The sequence below is a fragment of the Chelonoidis abingdonii genome, chromosome 9, assembly GCF_003597395.2.
Source record: "Chelonoidis abingdonii isolate Lonesome George chromosome 9, CheloAbing_2.0, whole genome shotgun sequence".
Classification (NCBI taxonomy): domain Eukaryota; kingdom Metazoa; phylum Chordata; order Testudines; family Testudinidae; genus Chelonoidis; species Chelonoidis abingdonii.
The window spans coordinates 67,840,227-67,860,335 of NC_133777.1; the positions used below are offsets into that span (position 1 = coordinate 67,840,227).

At 41.7% G+C, this 20,109-nt stretch overlaps 1 protein-coding gene across 1 annotated transcript in view; it reads right to left on the bottom strand.

Annotated features, from left to right (window-relative positions):
* Nucleotides 1–13,738, bottom strand: part of HOMER2 (homer scaffold protein 2) — a 131,345-nt gene extending 117,607 nt beyond the window's left edge. The window contains exon 1 of the mRNA XM_032790628.2: nt 13,626–13,738. Coding sequence (XP_032646519.1) covers nt 13,626–13,738 — 113 coding nt within the window. The remainder of the gene's footprint in view (nt 1–13,625) is intronic.
* Between the last annotated feature and the right edge of the window lie 6,371 nt (nt 13,739–20,109).

The following is a 20,109-nucleotide window of genomic DNA, read 5'->3' on the forward strand; positions in this document are numbered from 1 at the left end:
AAGGAGGCATTGTATTCGTTTACAGTGGTGCTTTGGTCAAATTCTATACCCTTCATCCATCCATGAGTGCATTCCTTCCAGCATGTGAACACCACAACACGATTCTGTCCGCATCTGGAAGACAGTTGTGCATCTAGGGGTTAAGAAATAGCTCCTATACATTAACCCTTATTGGCTCTCGGGAGAATGGATACACACTACTACTATTGCCTGTCTCTCCCATTTTCCTCTTCCTTCTAGAGTATATTCCTTCATGACACTCGATTGTTTTGCCGGTGAGGTAGAGCAAGGACTACAGTACTCCTGTGAGTAGCCATAGCCTGGCATTTGGGTAGTGGTGGGGGTCAATGATGAAATCAAATGGAGCTCAAGGTAGAAGCAGCATGTTTGCGCGTGGCAACAATATTAGCTGATTGTGAATCACTGAAGATAATGAGTTCTAAATGTATCGGAAAGCATCTTCAAATAATCTACTAGGCAGATAAGTTGGTGGGGGGATGGAAATCGTACAAATGGAAACAGAAGTGGGATTTAGTATCAACCAAACAGGCCTAATATAACTCAGGACTGTGTTAAAATCATGGTGGCCAGGTAAACGAGAGAAGTGTGAGACAGAAATCATCTGAACCTAAAATCGGTGTGGGTCTGGAATTGAGGTTTCGTTGGCTAGAACACTAATAAAAAACGAGGGGATGTGATATTCCTCGCACTCAATTCTGTTATAGTTGACAGGAGAGTATTATTTTCGGCACCTCAGCAAATCCATGGTAATAACTGGACATGGCGGTCACAAATATCCCAGCCAGAAATGTAACTCCAGATGGCAGCCATGATGGAGAAGCTTGTCCTATAAGCAAAATTGTCCCCCTCTTAAAGGTCTCTCTCCCTTAAGGGAGACGCTAGGGTGGAATATCAAATTCCCATACGTTATTAGGGGATCACAACGAAACCTAATTACCCCAGACACACTCCGGGATTTGGTCATTGATATGTCTAGAATCTCACAGTCGCTCGGTTTACCTGGCATGATTTATCAAACACACAGTCCGAGTTTATTATTCAATTAGCCCTTTGGTTTTGGACTAATCCAGTCCTGTTTCATTTTGGTACTAATTTTCCCCACCAATCTTTTTCTTCATAGGATTATTTGATGTTGATGAAATTACTGAACTCAGATCCTTACAGTTTTGCAACTCTACAACTCTTTGTCTATTATATCTATATGTTAATGATTCTTTCACCTGTAAAGGGTTAAACAAAGAGAACAACAAACACCAGACAAGAGGACCAATCAGGGAAACCGATTTATTCAAGCTTAACCCCCAGGGAAAGTTTTGGGGAGACCAGAGTGAGCCAAGACACTGGAAATTCTTGGCTGGTGGCAGCGAGATCAGATCTAAGCTGGTAAAAGCTTAGAGGGTTCATGCTAGCTTCTCAGTTTATGAACGCTAAGGTTCAAATCTGAGTAGGAAGCTATGATAATCTTACAATAGGTTACCTTTGTAGGCCCAATTATCACAACAGCCCCTAATTCCCTTAGGCTCCTTTGAAAACTCTGGACAAAATAAAAATAAAAAGAATTGACAAAACAATTCCTCTGTGAAAATGCTTACAGTCTTGTATTTTGAGAAGTCACAACAAATGGCTGAAAGCAATCAGACTTAGACTGAGGGGGATTTAGAAGGGAAAAGGAGGAGGAGTTAACAGTGAAATGAGCGATTTTGCATGGTAAGCAGTAGCCCTTTTTATGCCTGCCTTCATAGTCAGACACTGTTTTTCTCTGTTTTAAATCTACTCCCTCTTCTCCATGATAAAGCTGTCGTTGTTTTCCAGCTAAAGCTCCCTGTCCTGCCAGCTATAAGCATGAAAGGATAAAATTACCATCAAACCTGCAAATCCTACACACCTACACAGCAGAGCTGGTTCTCTCATCTGAGTCATCAAAGCAGACCAGCAACAGTGATGTCATCCACCATCCACCTCTTTTTTAAAAAACACCAAGATTCCTAAATGTGGATTGTTACAAATATTTTGCTTCCTTTTAATCCTGATCCCAGTGGTAATACTAACCTTACAAAATAACTGAGTGATGCAATGGGCACAGTAGTCTCTAACAGTTTCAACCTCAGTGATAAGGTCAGAGGTAAGCAGAAGGCTACTAGCATCACACGTGCTAAGCAGTGTGACTTTGCAGCAGGCAGCACTGAAGAAACCTTCATTCTACAGCAGGTAGAGAACAGCGAGCGTAAGTCATAGAAAAGATCATCAGAAAAGATCAACTGCATCGTCCAGTGTAATCATCTACAGTTTGCAGGAGTATTATACATAATCCCTACTCATGCCTTATCTACCCTGTTCTGAATGACATGCTGCAATGATGCTTCAATAACATTCTTTGGTACTAACAGCCTGTGTTCCCTCAAGCACATTTACATCCTAACAAGCTAATTCCAAAATACAATTCAAGTCACACACTGTAGTTGCAGAAAGGACACCCATATCCACAAACATGACTAACAGTACTCCAGGGTGAAAAAGAGTTGGAGATTTGATCATTTATTTAGCGGCCTTCAGAAAGCCAAAGAATTTCCCACACAACAGCAGCTGTTTCAAAAATATGTATATTTCATAAATTTAATTTTACGGCTAAGGTTATTTATTCTAAGTATTACAGTAATGTTTAGATCTGAACATAATATAAAATGATTAAAAAAATCCATGAACAGAAACAGACTAACGTCCCCTTATCCTGATTTCTCTCCATATAAATTGCTGCACTTTTCCCAACTTGGTCATAGAGAGACTATATTTTGAGAAATTAAAGTGACATTGTCAAAGCTTGACCTAGTTTAAAACTGTTTTCTACTGAAAGGAGTGCTTTAATATTTTAAATGGCCACTTGTCTTCAACATTTCATTCCGGGTTTCATTTTTGTCAGGAGCCCATCTCACTTCTATCCTTTTACACCTGAGGAGAGATTTGAGGGATATTCCATCTTTTGGGGAGGATATTTTATTTAGGAGCTACTTTCTGGTGTCAATCAAATATACAGTGGTAATTAATTAGCTTGACAAACTCAGTTGTGATTTCTCCTCTAAAATTAAATTATTCTCAATTTCTCTTTTCTCTCTTCATTCTTTTTCTATGGCCTTGTCTACACTAGTGGAAATATTTGCTGAACTCCCCACCAATATAGTGGAATCAATGGTACCAGTGGTGGGAATTTTTTGTTGAAATTCTCTTCTGCAGACGCTGCCTACGGTTTTCTCTCTACTCTGCCCTCCCAGTGCCTCCGCCCCCACTTCTGTCTCTGAATAGCATGTAGTCACTCCCTCTCACTTGTTTCTGCTCATTTTCTGCATTCTTGTTTCAACATCTTCCCGATGTCAGGTTTCTCTTTCACTTAGGGCTTATCTACACTGAGGGTTTTTGCACTGGTATGGTAACATCAGTGTAGCTGCACAACCACAAACTCTTAATGTAGATGCACTGCAAACAGTAGCCTGTAATGGAAAGAAGAGTAAACCACACTAGTGCAAGTCAGTTTTCACTTTGGTGCAGTGCATCTGCACTAAGGGTTAGCACAAATGCAACTACCCTAAGGTAACTACACCAGTGCCAAAATCCCAAACGTAGACAAGCCCTTGCTAAGACTTCCCTGTTTCCCTACCAACTCTTTCTAAAGCTATTTCAATGTTTCTATAATCCTGGGGTGAAATTCTGGGCCCTGCTCAAGACAATGGGAGTTTTCCCATTCACTTTAATAGAGACAGGAATTTACCCCCTAGAGATTTGCCCCTAGAGTTCTCTGGGTCTGATTCTCCATTGGTCTGCACTTTGCATAAAGTTATTTATATCTGTGCAAAGTGTGTGTAAAATGCTCAATATCAGAATGGCAGCAGTTTAGACCCACTTTGCACAGATACAAATGACTATGCAAGATGCAAGGCTATGGACCATCAGAGCCACTATCCACATAAAAGGTACTGTATAGGTAGTAAGGTAACCAAAGCACCCACCAGCGTGCCTCAATTTTGACCTAAAACCAACATCCCAAATCAGAGAGTAAATAAGCTTCAATAGCCTCTCTATCTTCAGTCCCTTTGTTGAGGCTGCCAATACCACCACCAGCTGGGATGACATTTGATGCAAACGGGGCTCATGAGAACTGACAGGCCCTGAACCAAAACCACCAGCTCACTTCCCATAGGCCAGAGAGCCATCAGATCACTCACTACCAACTTGGGCTGGATTTGAACACACAGTGATGTTCCTTCTCCACCAAAGGAAGTCTGGATGAGCCCCTTCATGCTGCTCTGTCAGTTGGTCAGAAAAGGCTGTTCAAGAGTGATGAAAGGTGCTCTTTCCAACATCAATGGATGGCCCAATCTACTTTTCAATGAAGTCAATAAAACACACACACACAAGTCTCCAATTGACTTCAGTTGGAGCTAAACTAGGGCCAAAGTGAATTTCCTCTGCAATAACCTACTAAAGTGGCACAGCAGCACCAATATAATTAAGATTGCTTCACTACATTCATTTAAAGGTCAACATTTCTAAGTCTCTAAAATCGACATGCTTGGTCAGATTCCTTTTAAATCTGGTTTGCTTCAGGAGGATGCTAGATCAGGTGAGTGTCCCAAACTTGGGGTCATTTGAGTTAGGGGTTGTGAAGAAATCAGTCATTTCTCAAAAAGTTTCTAGATGGGTTTTTGTGTGCGCAGAGCGAGAGATCAAACTATTAATGTGATGCAGGTCAAAGCTGTATCAATCTGTCTATTTTTATCCAAGGTAGTTCATGGCACCCATTTAATCTTTGGGGGACCCAAACTGAGAATGGTATTTAAAAACATGTTCACTTCTTCACTTGCACAGATGTGCAGTCTGGAGGGATTACAGTGTCCACGTACCAATTTTAAAAAAAAAACACGAGGAGGTTTCTATGCAGCCCCTTTATGCTTGCCTGGGTAGTTCAGAGGAATGTGTCAACTCATGTTGCTTGCTACAAGTTGTCTCTGTTATAATGTGTTATTTATGGGGAGGTTTACTGTGTGAACACAGCAGAATAATCATCAGGCAGTGTAACCAAAACTTCTGTTATATCGGGTGGGTAAGAGCCAGAAACAGATGATTGTGTGTGCAGAGATGGGGCGAAAGGCCTGAGGGGGGGGCAGAAAGAGGGGTTGCAGCTGTGGAGGGGACAGGAAATGAGGACAGTTGGTAGGCAAGCCTAGGATTGCTTATTTGAGAAAATCTGTATTTTATTAGCCTCCAGGTGGGAGGAAGGGAGCAAATGGTTCCTTCCTTACCTCAATGCAGATTAATGTGGTGTTTCCAAAGAGACGTGGTGGAAAGTTTTGGAACTCACAGCACAGGCACCTTGACTATTGAGGGAAAAGAAGTGTGTGTAATGCCAAGGTTGCCAACATGTGGATTCTGTGGGATTCTTGAATCACAAGGTTGCAAAAAGTTTGTGGGAGAGCAAGAAGTAGACCATGACATGGAGATTGCTCACTACAGGGCCATTGGGGTGGAGAGTGGTAGCCTGCATGGACATCATGTTTTGCCCACTCTGCAGTGCCTAACCAGCTGACTTAAGATGTTATGATCTACTGGACACTGTAGTGATACACTTGGGTGGAAATGATTTTGGCTTTATTCCTCGCATACACCTCATACAGACAGGGCTGGCTCCAGGCCACAGCGCACCAAGCACGTGCTGGGGGTGGCACACCGCGGGGGGGTGCTCTGCCAGTTGCTGGGAGGGCGGCAGGCAGCTTCCGTGGATCTGCCGCAGGCATGCCTGCGGAGGGTCCGCTGGTCCCGCGGCTTTGGTGGACCTGCCGCAGGCGTTTCTGCAGAGGGTCCGCTGGTCCCGCGGCTCCGGTGGACCTCCCGCAGACATGCCTGCGACAGCTCCACCAGAGCCACGGGACCATTGGACCCTCCGCAGGAACGCCTGCAGGAGGTCCACCGGAGCCGCGGGACCGGTGAGCAGCAGAGCGCCCCCCATGGCGTGCCGCCGTGCTTCAGGCACAGAAATTGCTAGAGCCAGCCCTGCATACAGATTTGGACTACAGCAGAGATCTGTGTCCAGGAACTGATAGTTTTCTTGGATTTGGCTAAGTGTCTGAATAACTGCTACAGCAACAACATGAAAGCTATTAATAAGTGCTGGAAGAACATTAATCATTGGAGAATTCATTGGAGGGTTCTGGTCTGGCTGACCAGCAATTTTTATTGTATGGCATAGAAACAAACTCTGATACCTCACTGTTTCTTGGAAGGGGGGTACATCTATCGAATAAAGATCAGAGGCTCTTTCTCTCAAACATAAAACTGTCAGCATTTTGGAACAGAAACCCTGTTTGTGATTTCTCTCATATGCTCTGCCACAAACTCGACCCTCCAACCATAAGAACGGCCACATTAGTCAGACCAAAGCTCCATCCAGCCCAGTATCCCGTCTTCTGACAGGTTTCAGAGTAGCAGCTGTGTTAGTCTGTATCCGCAAAAAGAAAATGCCAGATGCTTCAGAGGAAATGATCACAACAGGCAATTATCGAGTGATCCACCCCCTGCTGCCCACATGCTGGCAGTCAGAGATGAGGAACACCTAGAGCATGGGGTTACACCCCTGACCATCTCCTCGCTAATAGCCATTGATGGATCTCTCCTCCATGAACTTATCTAGTTCTTTTTTGAACACCATAGTTTTGGCCTTCACAACATCCCTGGCAATGAGTTCAGCAGGTTGACTGTGCGTTGTGGAAAGAAGTATTGCCTTCGGTTTGTTTTAAATTTCATTGAGTGACCTCTCATTCTTGTATTATGTGAAAGAGTAAACAACACTCTCTTATTCACTCTCTCCACAGCATTCTTGATTTTATAGACCACTATCCTATGCCACCTGAGTGGTCTCTTGTCCAAGCTGAAAAGTCCCAGTCTTTTTAATCTCTCCTCATACAGAAGCTGTTCCATACCCCTAATCATTTTTTTGCTCTTTTCTGTACCTTTTCCATTGATATCTTTTTACAACACATTCACTCTCACCCACAGGATTCCATCCAACACCACTAAAGGACAAAAAGGAAAGAAATACTTGGCAGCTGCCCATGCCACTTCCCTCCATTCTGCTGGCATTCTTTAATCAGTTAAAGAATAATTTAGGAGAAAGATGTAAGAGCATATTGCTAGCAGAGGGGAAGAAGGCAGATCACTTCACAGTGTTCTTAAATGTCATCACATAATGGGGGAAAAAAAACAGGACCAAATTGTACCCTCTTGCAGACGTACCAACAAGAGAGGGAGAGATGTCAAAAACTCGATGAGCTTTGCCTGATGGAGTTTCCAGCTGCTTATCCTTTGAAGTGAGAGGGGGCTTTTGAGGAGCAGGAAAGGGGCAAGAGATGCCATATCCGAACCTTACAAACCAGTGGATCTTCAGGGAACCAGAATTTACATTATGTCCCATTGATGGTAGACTCATGTAAAGATGGGGAAATAACTGATTTTTTGGTTGTCTGGCCGTTTCAGAAAATAATTATTTCAGGTTGACCCAAAACAAAAAAAATTCAAAATATATGGTGATTAAGGGTCAAAAAAATAGTTTTGGGTTGAATAAAACATTTCATTTAGATTGAGGATTTTTCATACTTAACATTTTAATAAAATTGAAGGAAATTTCAAATAAAAAGTTTTTTCAAATCAAAGTCAAATGGTTTTATTTCAAAAATGTAGAAACAAAACATTTTGATTTTTTCAGAGCATTTTTTAAAAGTATTTTTTCCTGAACAAAACAATTTGATGAGATTGACATAAAGTCACAAAATGTTTTGGTTGACCCAAATCTGCACATTTTGCACACAAAAATTTGGTTGAAAAATTTCACCCTGCTCTAGACATCAACCCTCTTACTCCTCTGACCTCCTCAGCCATGGTAGCATGGCTCTCTCCACTGGCCAGACATCCCAGGCCTTCTCTCCCAGATGGGTGCAGGCATGGAGCCCACATTAATGCAGCTTCAAGCAGCATTACTTAGGCACAGATATCTGCTTCAATACCAGTGGACTTTGGAGAGGTGCATGCTGTGAAGAATAGTTCCTTCTTGAATAAATGCAGCCTGGCCTCCATTCACCTCCATAGCCCCCTGATCTCAGTCCACAGAGAGTTTCAACAGAGGGATTGCCACAAGGTTCCAGAGGTGGGGGAAGAAAGAAGTATTGGCACGCTTCCTTCCCAGTTCACTCCTATGCAAAATCCAATTCCTCAGTCTGCAGAAGTGGGTATAACAAGTAGTTCCATATTAACTAAACTACATTAATTCACACACCAAGATAATTCATCATTTATTTTCTATGTACATTTTTGCATTTAATTCGTATGGTGTTTCTGTGTAGTGTGTGTTAATATTTGGATGTTAATTCATTTTGATACAAATGCCTTATTAAAAAGGGCTTTAAAATTATGTTTCATTGCTAATAGGTGTTTAGACTAGCTGAATTTTAATCCAACAAATATGAACACCACCATCTTCAATGGCAAAGAATCGATGTATAACTCTAATCCAAACTGGGTGTTTGTCACTTCTCTACTAACAAGCAACATTTTGTAAGTGAGAGGTCTGGAATATTAAAGGGAACTGCAAGTGTATTGTGGAAATTAAAAAGGTAAAAAGAGTCTTGGATTACAGAAAGGGGAAAATGTAGCCAATATCTTTTAAAATCATTTTAATAATTAAATTGTGCCACCTTTACAATAGAACGTTAGCTTTTTTTGTTTAAAGAAACTGAGGTCAAATTGAAACAGGTATTCTTTGTTAGGTTAGCAGATATAGTTTAGAAATCCGAGCAACAGATAAGCTAGCCATTTTCTTCAATTTTTAGTTCTTTGTTGAGGTATGAAAAGACATAACTCAAGAGGTATGTTTAGATCAGGGGTAGGCAACCTATGGCACATGTGCCAAAGTTGGCACGTGAGCTGATTTTCAGTGACACTCTACGCTATCCACTGCCCTGGGTTCCCTTGGGGGGGCCCCCCCCACGTCCGGGTGTGGGGGGCCGGGGGGGGGGGGGGGTGTCTCTGCATTTTAATTTTAAATGAAACTTCTAAACGTTTTGAAACCTTATTTACTTTACATACAACAATAGTTTAGTTATGTATTATAGACTTCTAGAAAGAGACCTTCTAAAAATATTAAAATGTATTACTGGCACACAAAACTTTAAATTAGAATGAATAAATGAAGACTCAGCACACCACTTCTGAAAGGTTGCGGACCCTTGGTTTAGACTTAAAAAGAAAAAACAAAGTCTTGGACATTGGAAGCCTCATATACAGTGTTTTGGGAATAGTGCAAGTTTATTGGCCAGACTATTGAGATAATAGTACCACAGTTGTAGGATTGCAAGGACGGGGAATTAGCCCTGGGGGAAAAAGAATTATTTTTCTTTAATGTAAACAACATTTGGGCCAGATCCAAAACCCATGGAAATCAACAAGACTTGACTTTGCATATACATTTTTAGTAATTTTGTAAAATTTGAAAAAAGTATTGCAGTATAGTAAGCTGAACTGCATCACTCCATGCTTTTTTAGATCTCTCACGTCACAGGAGATTTACGCTAATGAGCTAAATAACTAGTTTTGCACAGTTCAGATAGCTGTCAGTTTTCATACTTCTATGGTGTTACTCAGTGCCAAACCCAGGAACAGTACATATTAATAATGGCCAACCACACAAAAACTATTTTAAGTACTATGAGCCAAAATCTTCCCACACTTTACACATGAGGAACTAGGGGAGGAGGAACCAGGTGGTGAGATGAGGCTAGTACCCTTGCAATCAATATATTGGGGGAGGGGACAATTGTATGTTTCAGCCCCCTCAATGTTTTTTGTCCTCACACTACCTCACAGAGGTGAGAGCGGGACCCAGCGGAAGGGCTGGAGTGGCCATGATTGCAGCGTAGGAGATCAGGCTGGCAGGAAGGGAGCCAGCAGTAACACCTCTGCTCTACCCACCTTCCAGCCACTCTGGCAAGACACTGGATCAGCAGATGGGCAGGAGCATGTGCACCAGCTGCCAGGGCGGGGGATAAGCCACTGGCACCTGATCAGAGGGGGCAGGGACATGAAGCAGTTGGCAACAGCCACCAAAGAACTGCCGTAGGAACAGCAGTAGGAACTACCAGGATGCCCCATCCCAGCCTGCAGCCAGCTTCCTCGGCGCCCAAGTCCCGTCAAGTCTCAGTAGCTTCCTTCATCCCCCTTTCTATCCTTCCCCTCCTCCATTCACAGCAAGCTTCCACCTCCATATGATCCTGACTAGGTCCCATGTAAATTTATCAAAACCTGCCATGTTACTGGACCTAGCTGGAACAAGTAGTGTCCTAAGCACTTGAAGTTTGTTCTTGCACCACAGACAGAACTCAATAGTATTCTCAAACCAGACTGTCTATAACACTGATAAACTTTGCATTTTTATATTGGAAAAATGTATATCTCAAAGCACTTTACAAAAATGGAAAAGCATTAATATGTCCATTTTCCAGATGGCAAAACTGAGGCACAGAGCTGTTAAGCGATGTGCTCAAGGTCACTTAATATACAAGTGACAAAATTGGGAATAAAATCAAAGTGTCTTCAGTCCCAAGACTGTATTTATTTCACCAGACCTGCATTTCCTAAATTGCGGGTTGTGACCCCTTAGGGAATCACAAGACCATCTCACTTTGACCCACAAAACCCCCTGTCCTGAGTGAAGCAAATACTGTTCCACAGAGCTGAGTAGGCTCGGCTCCCCAGTCCAGGCACTAGAACCTGGCCCCTGGTGCATGGAGTCGCAGCGGCACTCAGGGTTGGACTGGCCCTTCAGATGGGGGCTGAGGGGAACCACTGCACTCTGTATGCCACAGCTGCTTTAGCATTATTTATAACGTGGTTCAATCCTGTCTACACTACAAAAGTGAACTTTAACTGCGCATGAGGCCATACTAAGATAACTATATCCAAGACTGGGTTTTGATAATATAGATGGAATCTTCAGCCCACAAACACTATGAAAATGTAGAACTGGAGGCTTGATTCACCTCTCACTTACATCAGTATAAGCCTGAAGTAACTTCATTGGCGTAAACTGAGTTGCATTTAGTGCAAGAATGGGTGGAGAATCAGGCACACTGGTGGAGACACCTTGTATTTATATAAGCTTGCCTAGCGCAAAATAGCCTAGGTAATACCATAAATCCACAAGAAGTACAAATAGCAATCTGCAAGTGGATTAGTAGCCTTCAAATCCTTCTGAACTTTTAAAGAATAGTTTTTCTGTGGAATGTGGATTCCCTGTTTCTAGGTCAGACTTTTTCTTAAAAGACATTTTTCTAGTTTTTATTGAAGTTCTCATGCCAGAATAGCAAAAAATATTCTGCTAAAGTTAGTTAACAAGGATGACAATGAAAATATTGTTTAGCCACCCAATTGAGATGAATGGGGCAGTTCTTCAGACCCATTTTTCTGTCCATCTATAGATGTAATGAGACAGCACTGCATCATCTCATATTCTGAAACTTACTTTTCTAATTTGAAAGGCAAGATGCTATCTTGTTTTTAAATGAATGTTTATTTAGTGAAGATGAGCCCATCAGAGAATTTCTGGTGTAGCATATTGATCATTATCCACTTATATCACCCCATACTTACTTCCTCCTCCCACCTCCTTTCCAAAAGTTCTCTGCATCAAAAATCAGGCACATTCATTGCATTTTTAAATTGTTCATGTTCATATTATTTACCTTTAGCATAACTGTTGTAAATTATGCCACTTCAGTGATACTGTAATAAATTCTGTAGTGAAAGTTTGCATAGTTCCAAAATGGCATAAGTAAACTGAGAAATTAAAGAATGATTCCTCACCACATGAGGGTGAGAAGAGGAAAGCTGTAAGAGAACATACAACAAATATAGCAAATTAAATGATATGTGGGTTTTGGAATCCCCCCAGCATACCACCTTCCAGTCTTGTTAAGACGATTTCAAGTCTAGGTGTAGTTCACACTGAAAATATATGCTTTTTCTAAAAAATGAAAAAAAAATTCTTGCTTTCTAAGATTTTAGTTTACAAATTCCTTAAAGCACAGTATTTACTTTTCATATCTTGTAATTTGAACAAGAGGGTAGAAAATATGTACTATCAGTTTCTCTGAAATAGCAAACTGAGTTGTCCAGTGGGGCATGTTCTCAGACCAAAATCTTGTGCATTTAAACAGAGAAAACTTTCATAAACAATTATCTAAATATAACAAACAATAATGTTTGGACAAGTTTATTATGTGCTTTCTGTGACTCAGTACTCTGGCTGAATTACACCACAGAGTCGCTGAAAATAAATCATCTGCTTTTAAGTAAGTTTATACATATGAAGAGATTACTCTTTTCAAGATACAAATCTTTCACATTATAATTTAGGCACTTGTTCAGTCATTTTAGCCATTTAAATCATACCTCAGTGTTTATCTGCTACAAGGACATTTCTGCACACTTCAAGTTTTATTCTACAGCTAACAGCAAAACTAACATCTTCAAATTTTAAACAATTTTGCCCCTCTTCTTACATTTATACTTATTTTTGATTATCCATATTATTTCTACAAGATCCTATTTTATCACTGACAGCATGAAAATCAATTAAATTACATTTAAAAACATTAAACTGAATAATAATACTTTGCACATCTGTGGATTTCAAAGCACTTCATGAAAGTGTTTTAATGAACTAAAACGCTTTTTTTAAAAGTAGACTTAAAAAGTAAAAAAACAACAACAGAGAAAGGCTCATACCCTGGGACCAACAGGGCAACAACCACACTGCAAATACGTTTTAATTGGGAACTCACATACAAAGGCCTCGAGAACCTTAACAAAAATAACTAACAAGATAGGAAACAAAAAGAAATCATGGCCCAAGCCAAGTCCTAGGACTAGTGTAAACGCCCCCGGACCACATTCAATCCACCAGCCAGAAATGAATCTTTGCTGCGCTACTTCGGCCACAACCACCAAATCCCGAAGCCTGAGCGCACCAAGTATTGGAGACCTGCTCGCGCTCCACCCAGCCCCGCTCTCTGTCTCCCACTGCCGGGCTCTCTCTGGCGTCTCCCGACCTGCGCCTTTCCCCGCTCGTTCAGCTCGCACCCGAGTCCCGTCCGCGGACTAGCTCCCCTAGCCCCCGCTCCACGCTCCTCTTCAGCCCCGCGGGTGCAGACAGCCGGGCTCTGTCCCCGGCGAGCCCCCTCCAGCAGCCCCGTGCCGGGGAGTGACTCAGCCCCCCTGCGGGAGAGGAGCCCGGCGCCGGAACAGCGCTGCCCCTGCTTAGTCGGGCAGGGTGGCGGCTCGGAGCCAGGCACAGGAGCCCTGGATACAAACTGCTGCCCCACGCAAAACAGCGCCCCGGGGCGCGAGCGGGGGCTGGCTGCGCCCCGGGTTGCAAGTTCAACACGCCAAGCCCCAAGCGGCTCGCTAGAGACACCCCCCTCCGTGGGAGCGGAGGCAGGTGGGGACAGCCCGACCTGAGCCCCTGGGGCGAGAAGGGAAGGCAGCGGTCGCGGGCTCCCGGGGACACTCACCCCATGTCTCGGCACTTGTCCCCGGCGGCGCCCGCAGCCTGCAGCCCCGGCGCGCCCCCGGGGTTCTCGCCTCTGTCCCCAGCGGGCGCGGGGCGAGTCCCAACTTCGCACATGCGGCTGTTGGCGCCCTCAGTTCCTGCGCATCCCGGGCCGGCCCCGGCGGCTGCAGCGACTCTCCCGAGAACCGGGCGGGCGGCGGCTTCTCCCTGTGCCTGCTCGGCGGCTGCAGCTGTCCTGCTCCTCCTCCTCCCCTTACATAACCTCCTCTCCCAGCGGCGGGGGCAGCGACCAGCCTCCCGCAGACACCGCGACGGGCAGGGAGGCGGGAGCTGGGGGGTTCTCCCGGGAGCTCCCTGGCACCGCGGAGCTGGAGGAGAAGGAGGCGGCGGCGAGTCCCCACCTGCTTCGCGCAGCCGCCTCCCGCAGGCCGGGCGGCGGGCAGAGCCACACGCTGCTGCCCATGCTATCTGCGCTCCCCCAGCAGAGGAGGGGCAGGGCTCCCCTCTCCTCCAGGCGCCCCCGCCCTGAGTCCTCACCCTCCCAGCTTAGTGTCTGCCTGACGTGGGCTTGGCCCAAAGGAACTGAGGAAATTCGAATCCAGAGCCGAGCTTTGTGGAGGGAACCCAGGCGGAGATCGACCTAGACCGAGCACTGGCCCTAGCACCCCAAGACTCTGGGAGAAATCCACTGTGCATCGCTACACGCCAGCTCTGCCATATGAGCCAACATCTGACCCCAGGCTTTGGAGCCTCCTCGAATGCCACCTGCCCCCCCACACACAGTCAGGATCCCTGAACCCTAAAGTTTAGGAACGATTCCCTCTGGTTCTGAACGTTATGGCCTTTCCACGAGCTGTACCAATGGACAAACCAAACACCACAGATTTTTGGGGAAGTTTCAGCTCCATCTCTAAGCGTGCAGGTTAGTCGCTAAATTCAGGGAATGTGTGCTTTGAGCTGTGAAGATTATTTTCACAGATAGGGAAGCTAAAGCACATATAGGCTAAGTGCTTGTTAATTAGTGAGTGACAAGAGCTGACACCATGGTCCAAATTGATCCTTCTGTGGAATTGCACTCATTTCCACTTGATTCCAGGTTTCTGGAGTCCCACTAACAGTGCTGCCTCTTAGTTTTTATGAGTTTTGCACAGTTCTAGCTGTGTCTATCACCTCCTCTCTATATCGTCCTTTCAGAGTGCTACTGTTGTGAGTTTGACTGTCATTTCATAATATAGTCTGATGAAATTGTGTCAAACTATCATCAAAAAGATGCAAAATCACAATATGATGATCTTTTGCTGGCCCTGAAACAGCTTTGGGATGGCTTATGGGACACACAATCACCTTGTTAAAATCAAGACAATCTCAAAAAATACACAGCCCTGCTTGCATTAACATTTGCTAATTATATTATGCTAGATACTTCAGTTACCTGGTCTGTCATTTTGTGACTGTAATGTGACTTCTCTTTCCAGTATTTACCTCCCAGTCACCACTTACACACACTATTCTCTAAGAGTTCCATAAATAAATGTTCATTTTGCAGATGTAAGTTTGCAAATATGCTCTGAAGCTAATTTTTCTGTTTATCCCACTTCCATTTTTTTGTCACTGTGTTGCACACATACATTGTTACGCTGGGGAAAGAGATCTTGTGTGTGATGACTGAATTTTAACTTCCCCTCCCATTCAAAATTACAAGTGATTGGACAGCTTAGATATACACTGTTGTCAAGAATGACTACCTTCAACATTTTATTACTGAACATTAATTTATATTTAAAAAAACCCTAAAAGCGAAAGATTGGAGGTGTGGGTAAATTATTTAACTGTACTTGTTTTGGTGCTCTGTATGATAGCTGTATTGTAATTGCAGATCTGGCATTAACTGGAAACCAAGCAAAGAAGAAAAATTTGACCAATTACATAAGGAACAATGTCCCAACTGTGCAAAATAAAGCTGACATTCCATCTAGGGGTTCTGGTGATATCATAAACCACTCAAGTGAAACTTGAGTCATTTATTAATGTCATTAAAACCCTGAGATGGAATTACAGCTGTATGAGCCTCTTTCTAAGAAGTTTCCAGCATTCAAAAAAAATGGAAAAGGACATTTAAAAAAAAATTAAGAGCAAATTTAGAAAATGTCACAAAGATAAGCAGCTGTATCATTCTAAACTTCAGGATGGCTGTATTCCAAAGGCTTTTCTCACCGTCATGAGGATTATTATAATGACAGCCAAATGTCTACTATAGATTTTAAATTGTGTTTTACCGGTTTGCAAGGGCCAGATACTAAATTTACTTGAAGGAGATTTAACAGGAAAGCTGTACACCTCTTTATTTGACAGTTAAAGCCTAAAAACTTATTATCTCCTTTTCTGCGCTCTCTCTTTTTCTCCTCATTCCCAATCTCAGATTAAAAGAAACCCTCTAGTTCCTCCTCGGTAATCATAAAGACAGTATTAGACTTTTTAAAATTCATCTTGATATTCAGCTTTCACCACAATTCAGGGTTAGATTTGAGATTCTTGTCTCACAATTTATTTTTTAAACCTTCAGCTCATATCCCTCCTGCCCTGAACAATCCTGTAGGTGACAGAAGCAATGCAATCATACACCTTCCCTATTCAAAGAGTTTGTTTCACTGAACATTTATACTTTATAGGCTACTGTTATAGATGGCTTAATGGGAACTTTTACAGATTTCCAGTGGAATTCAGATTTATTAAACTAGAGTAAGGCTTTATGTGTTTCACTATTAAAAAGAAACTGGAATTGCATTTGTCTTAATGTAAAATTATCACCTTTTCTAACCTGTCATCTAATACAATATAAGGTGTGAAACAGGTACTACTGCACAACAGTAAAAAAACGTTAAGGCCACAGCCACACAAGCAAATTTAGCAAAGGGATGGGTGTGACAATATAACCGACTGGTGAGTGTGTGTTAAAGGTGCCAATCTGTAGAGGATCCCTGGTTCAGTCCCTGGTGTGTTAGCCAAAAGGGCAGCCACTGCTAGGCCCTCTCAGCGGTCCAGAGAGGCCCAGGCTACCTCTCACTTTTGAGGCCCCTGGCCATAATAAAAATAAAAAATGATGACACGTGAAAACAAAATAGGGCACCAAAAAAAGAGTGAGTCATAATTTGAATATTTTTTTATTTAACAAATGCTTTTTCTGTGCAAATGCACTAATTATTGAGGAGAAATCTAGCTTTTGTGCAATGTCACAGCTGATATTATGTCAAATGCAATGTCAAATGCTCTTGTCCCATAGTTGAACGGTGATAGTTCTTTACCTGCTCCAACATGTTGAAGGTGCGTTCACCTGAAGACACTGATGCAGGCAAAGTGACAACAATATGCAACATGTTGCTAACCATATTTGAAATGTTCTGCTGTAAATAAGTAGCTTATCTACATTTGAAATCTTGTACTGTAAACGTATAGAAATGCTGAATGGTACACAAATGCTGAAAAGACAAAACGAAGGAATACTAATGAAGAACACAAAATGAAACAGTCATACAGGTTATTATCCTTATCACTGAATCAAAACTCAAGCACACAAGGTACAATATAACAGGCTAAGCTGAAGACAAAGGGGTGACATATATATAGTAAAACACAGACATGGATCCAGACAGAGGGATAATGTCAAAAAATTTCAAACATGATTGAAAGATTGTCCTCACAAATTTTCACCTTGAACCTGGGCCTATAGACTATGAAAGCCGACGATGATGGCCAAGCTACCAAGCTAGGGCTCAACCAACCAGCCAGTCACCTCTTTTATCTACCATATGAAGATAATAATGAGGAATTCTCACACATAAATAATTCCTTAGTCAACTAGACATAAAACTAAAAAGACACTAAAATGTAACAATTCTCTACCTTTCAAAACACACTTGATCCAGCACCAGCCACTAGTAGTGGTTTGTTTATATAACCAGCTGATCTGAGAGGACAAGTTCATCACTGTCTAATCTTATGCCATCAGAACAGATATAATTTTATTAATATGAACATTTTAAACTCTTTAACAAAATATATATCTTAACAAAAAAATCATGTCTTTTACCAAATAACATCTTTTATTTGCTTAAATTTGCAGCTGTAAGCTGAGAGCCTGTGTCACATTTTGGTCCCATAGGGATGTGCATAAAAACAAGTTGCAAAACTTATCAAATGCCAAAAAATTAACAAAATGTCTAAATCCGAGGCCCCCTTTGAGCTTGAGGACCAGGCCAAATGGCCCTCCTGGGCCTCCCTCTGATTGGCCCTAGCCATTACATTATCATAATGGTAGTAAGTGTACTGTATATAACGGCTTGGAGAGATCTCCCCCAATATGAAGCTTTATTTGTGGTAAGAGTTCAGACCCCCCTTTTGGAAGAGATATAAAACTGTGGTTCTGACTTTTCAAAGGTCCGATGACACATATTGCTTGAGAGGGGAAGTTAACTCCTGCATTCTGGCCAAAATTTAATTTAATTGGGATATTGCATTATCTTTCCCTGAAATTCCTTCTATCATTCTAATTGGACAAGATATTCTTGCTTTCCTTATTCCAAGAGATCCCAAAGTGCTTAAGGAACTATGAGGCAAATTCTGCAGCCTCCTCCTAATGTGAGTAGTCTTTATCCATGAAAATAATTTGTCAATGGAATTACATGTAGTTAAGGACTATTCAGATGAGTAAAGGGATGCAGGATTGGGCCCTATATAGATAAATTATTTAATTCAACACTGAAATGTAGCCACCTCTGGGTTGAACATTTCAGGTGAAATTATTTTCATGAGTAAAGACTACTCACATGAGGAGGAAGCTGCAGAATTGGGCCCATAGTTCTTAAAGTACTTTGGTATCTCTTGGAATAAGGACTATAAATCTGCTGTCATAATTAATTAGTTCCTCAGCTTTCACATAGGACACGATATTTCTCTGCTGATATGGCTCCTATACAGGATGGAGATAATTCAGTCACAATATATTATTCATAAGAGTGTCCTTACTACTGTGGCAAGATTCAAGAAAACTCCAAATTCTGAAAAAAGTGCAGAAGCCCCCTGCGCTATCCAAACTATGAAACAAATTCATCCAAATTCTGCAAATGGAAAGTAAAGTAACTACTGTTCCTGGGAGCCTGTAAAATATATTATTTCTAATTCCTGTAAACCAAGATAAATATGTCCTTCACACAAGACTGTCCTAGTTAAAATAAATATACGAAGTCAGTCTGCATTCCAGAGTTCAAAGATGGTTCATCCCATTCCTACCTCTATTTGTTTTACTCTCCTTTTTGTTTAGCTTTCACTATTCCCATATTTTACTGTTTTGCTTAATTTTATTTTACTTCACATGTATATTTTTATGCCATAAAAGATGCTGTTAAGTCTTTTTAGTCTATTTATGTATTTGGTGATAAATGTTCTCATTATTTCCCAAAACAACAAAATATTGTATGCTTTCACTTTTTTAAAAAACTAGAGTTATAAGATTTGCATTTTTCACCATGTCAGAGCCATGCCTGTTCTGATTTTTTGTGATGACAAATAACCAACCTTATTTATGATGTATAAATATGGCCTGAAAGATTTAGTCAAAAAGGTTTGGTGAGGAGTTCTTGTGTTTAATGGCAGAAATTGAGTTCTTGTCTCCCCTAGAAGATTCTTTGGTGACTGGAGAACAAGTGAAATTAGTACATCATAAGAAACAAAAAACTGAAAGCTAAGCAACTGATAAAGGAAGGGATTTTACATTAGATAGTTTTAAACACTTTGGTACATGATTGGTTTTGTTAATATTTATTTAATCCAATGACTAATTAATATTTTGGACAAAGGATGTATTTGTTAACGATTCAACAGCCTTGTCCTTTCAATTAAAATGTCAGAGTTTACAATAAACAGCTGAGACCTTCAATGAGTCCTATAGCAAAAGCAGAGAAAACCAGACCTGACATCCCTGAGATTTCTAAGGTAAAAACAAGCAGAAAAAAAAACACACCCACTTTAAAAAACAAACCAATTATTCAGGCCTACTATAAAAGAAAAATTAAATATATAAATAAAGGGCAACCCTGTTTTTTAAAAGCCCTTTGCAGGTCATCCTTAAAAGAGCAAATTAAAGATTAATTGTGTTGTAAAATTTAATCTCATCTTTTTTTGTCAGAGTTCAGGGAACCTGGGGTAGAAATTGATTATTAATTAAGAAGATTCTTTCATTATTCTTCAGATCTTATCCTTTATATAAAATCATCTGGCACCAGGCGTTTCCTAATTCAGAGTGATACCACAAAGTGCTTTCCAGCTCTGTTCAAAAGGTAATGTTGGAAAATGTACAAATATGCAAATATTAGCTCAAAGCAGTTTTATGTAAATATAAAGAACTGAAGTCACCCCATGGGGCCCTGTGCATTTGCAGTGAAGGAAAATCTATGACCAAAAAAAAAAAAAAAAGGTGAGATGTTCAAAAC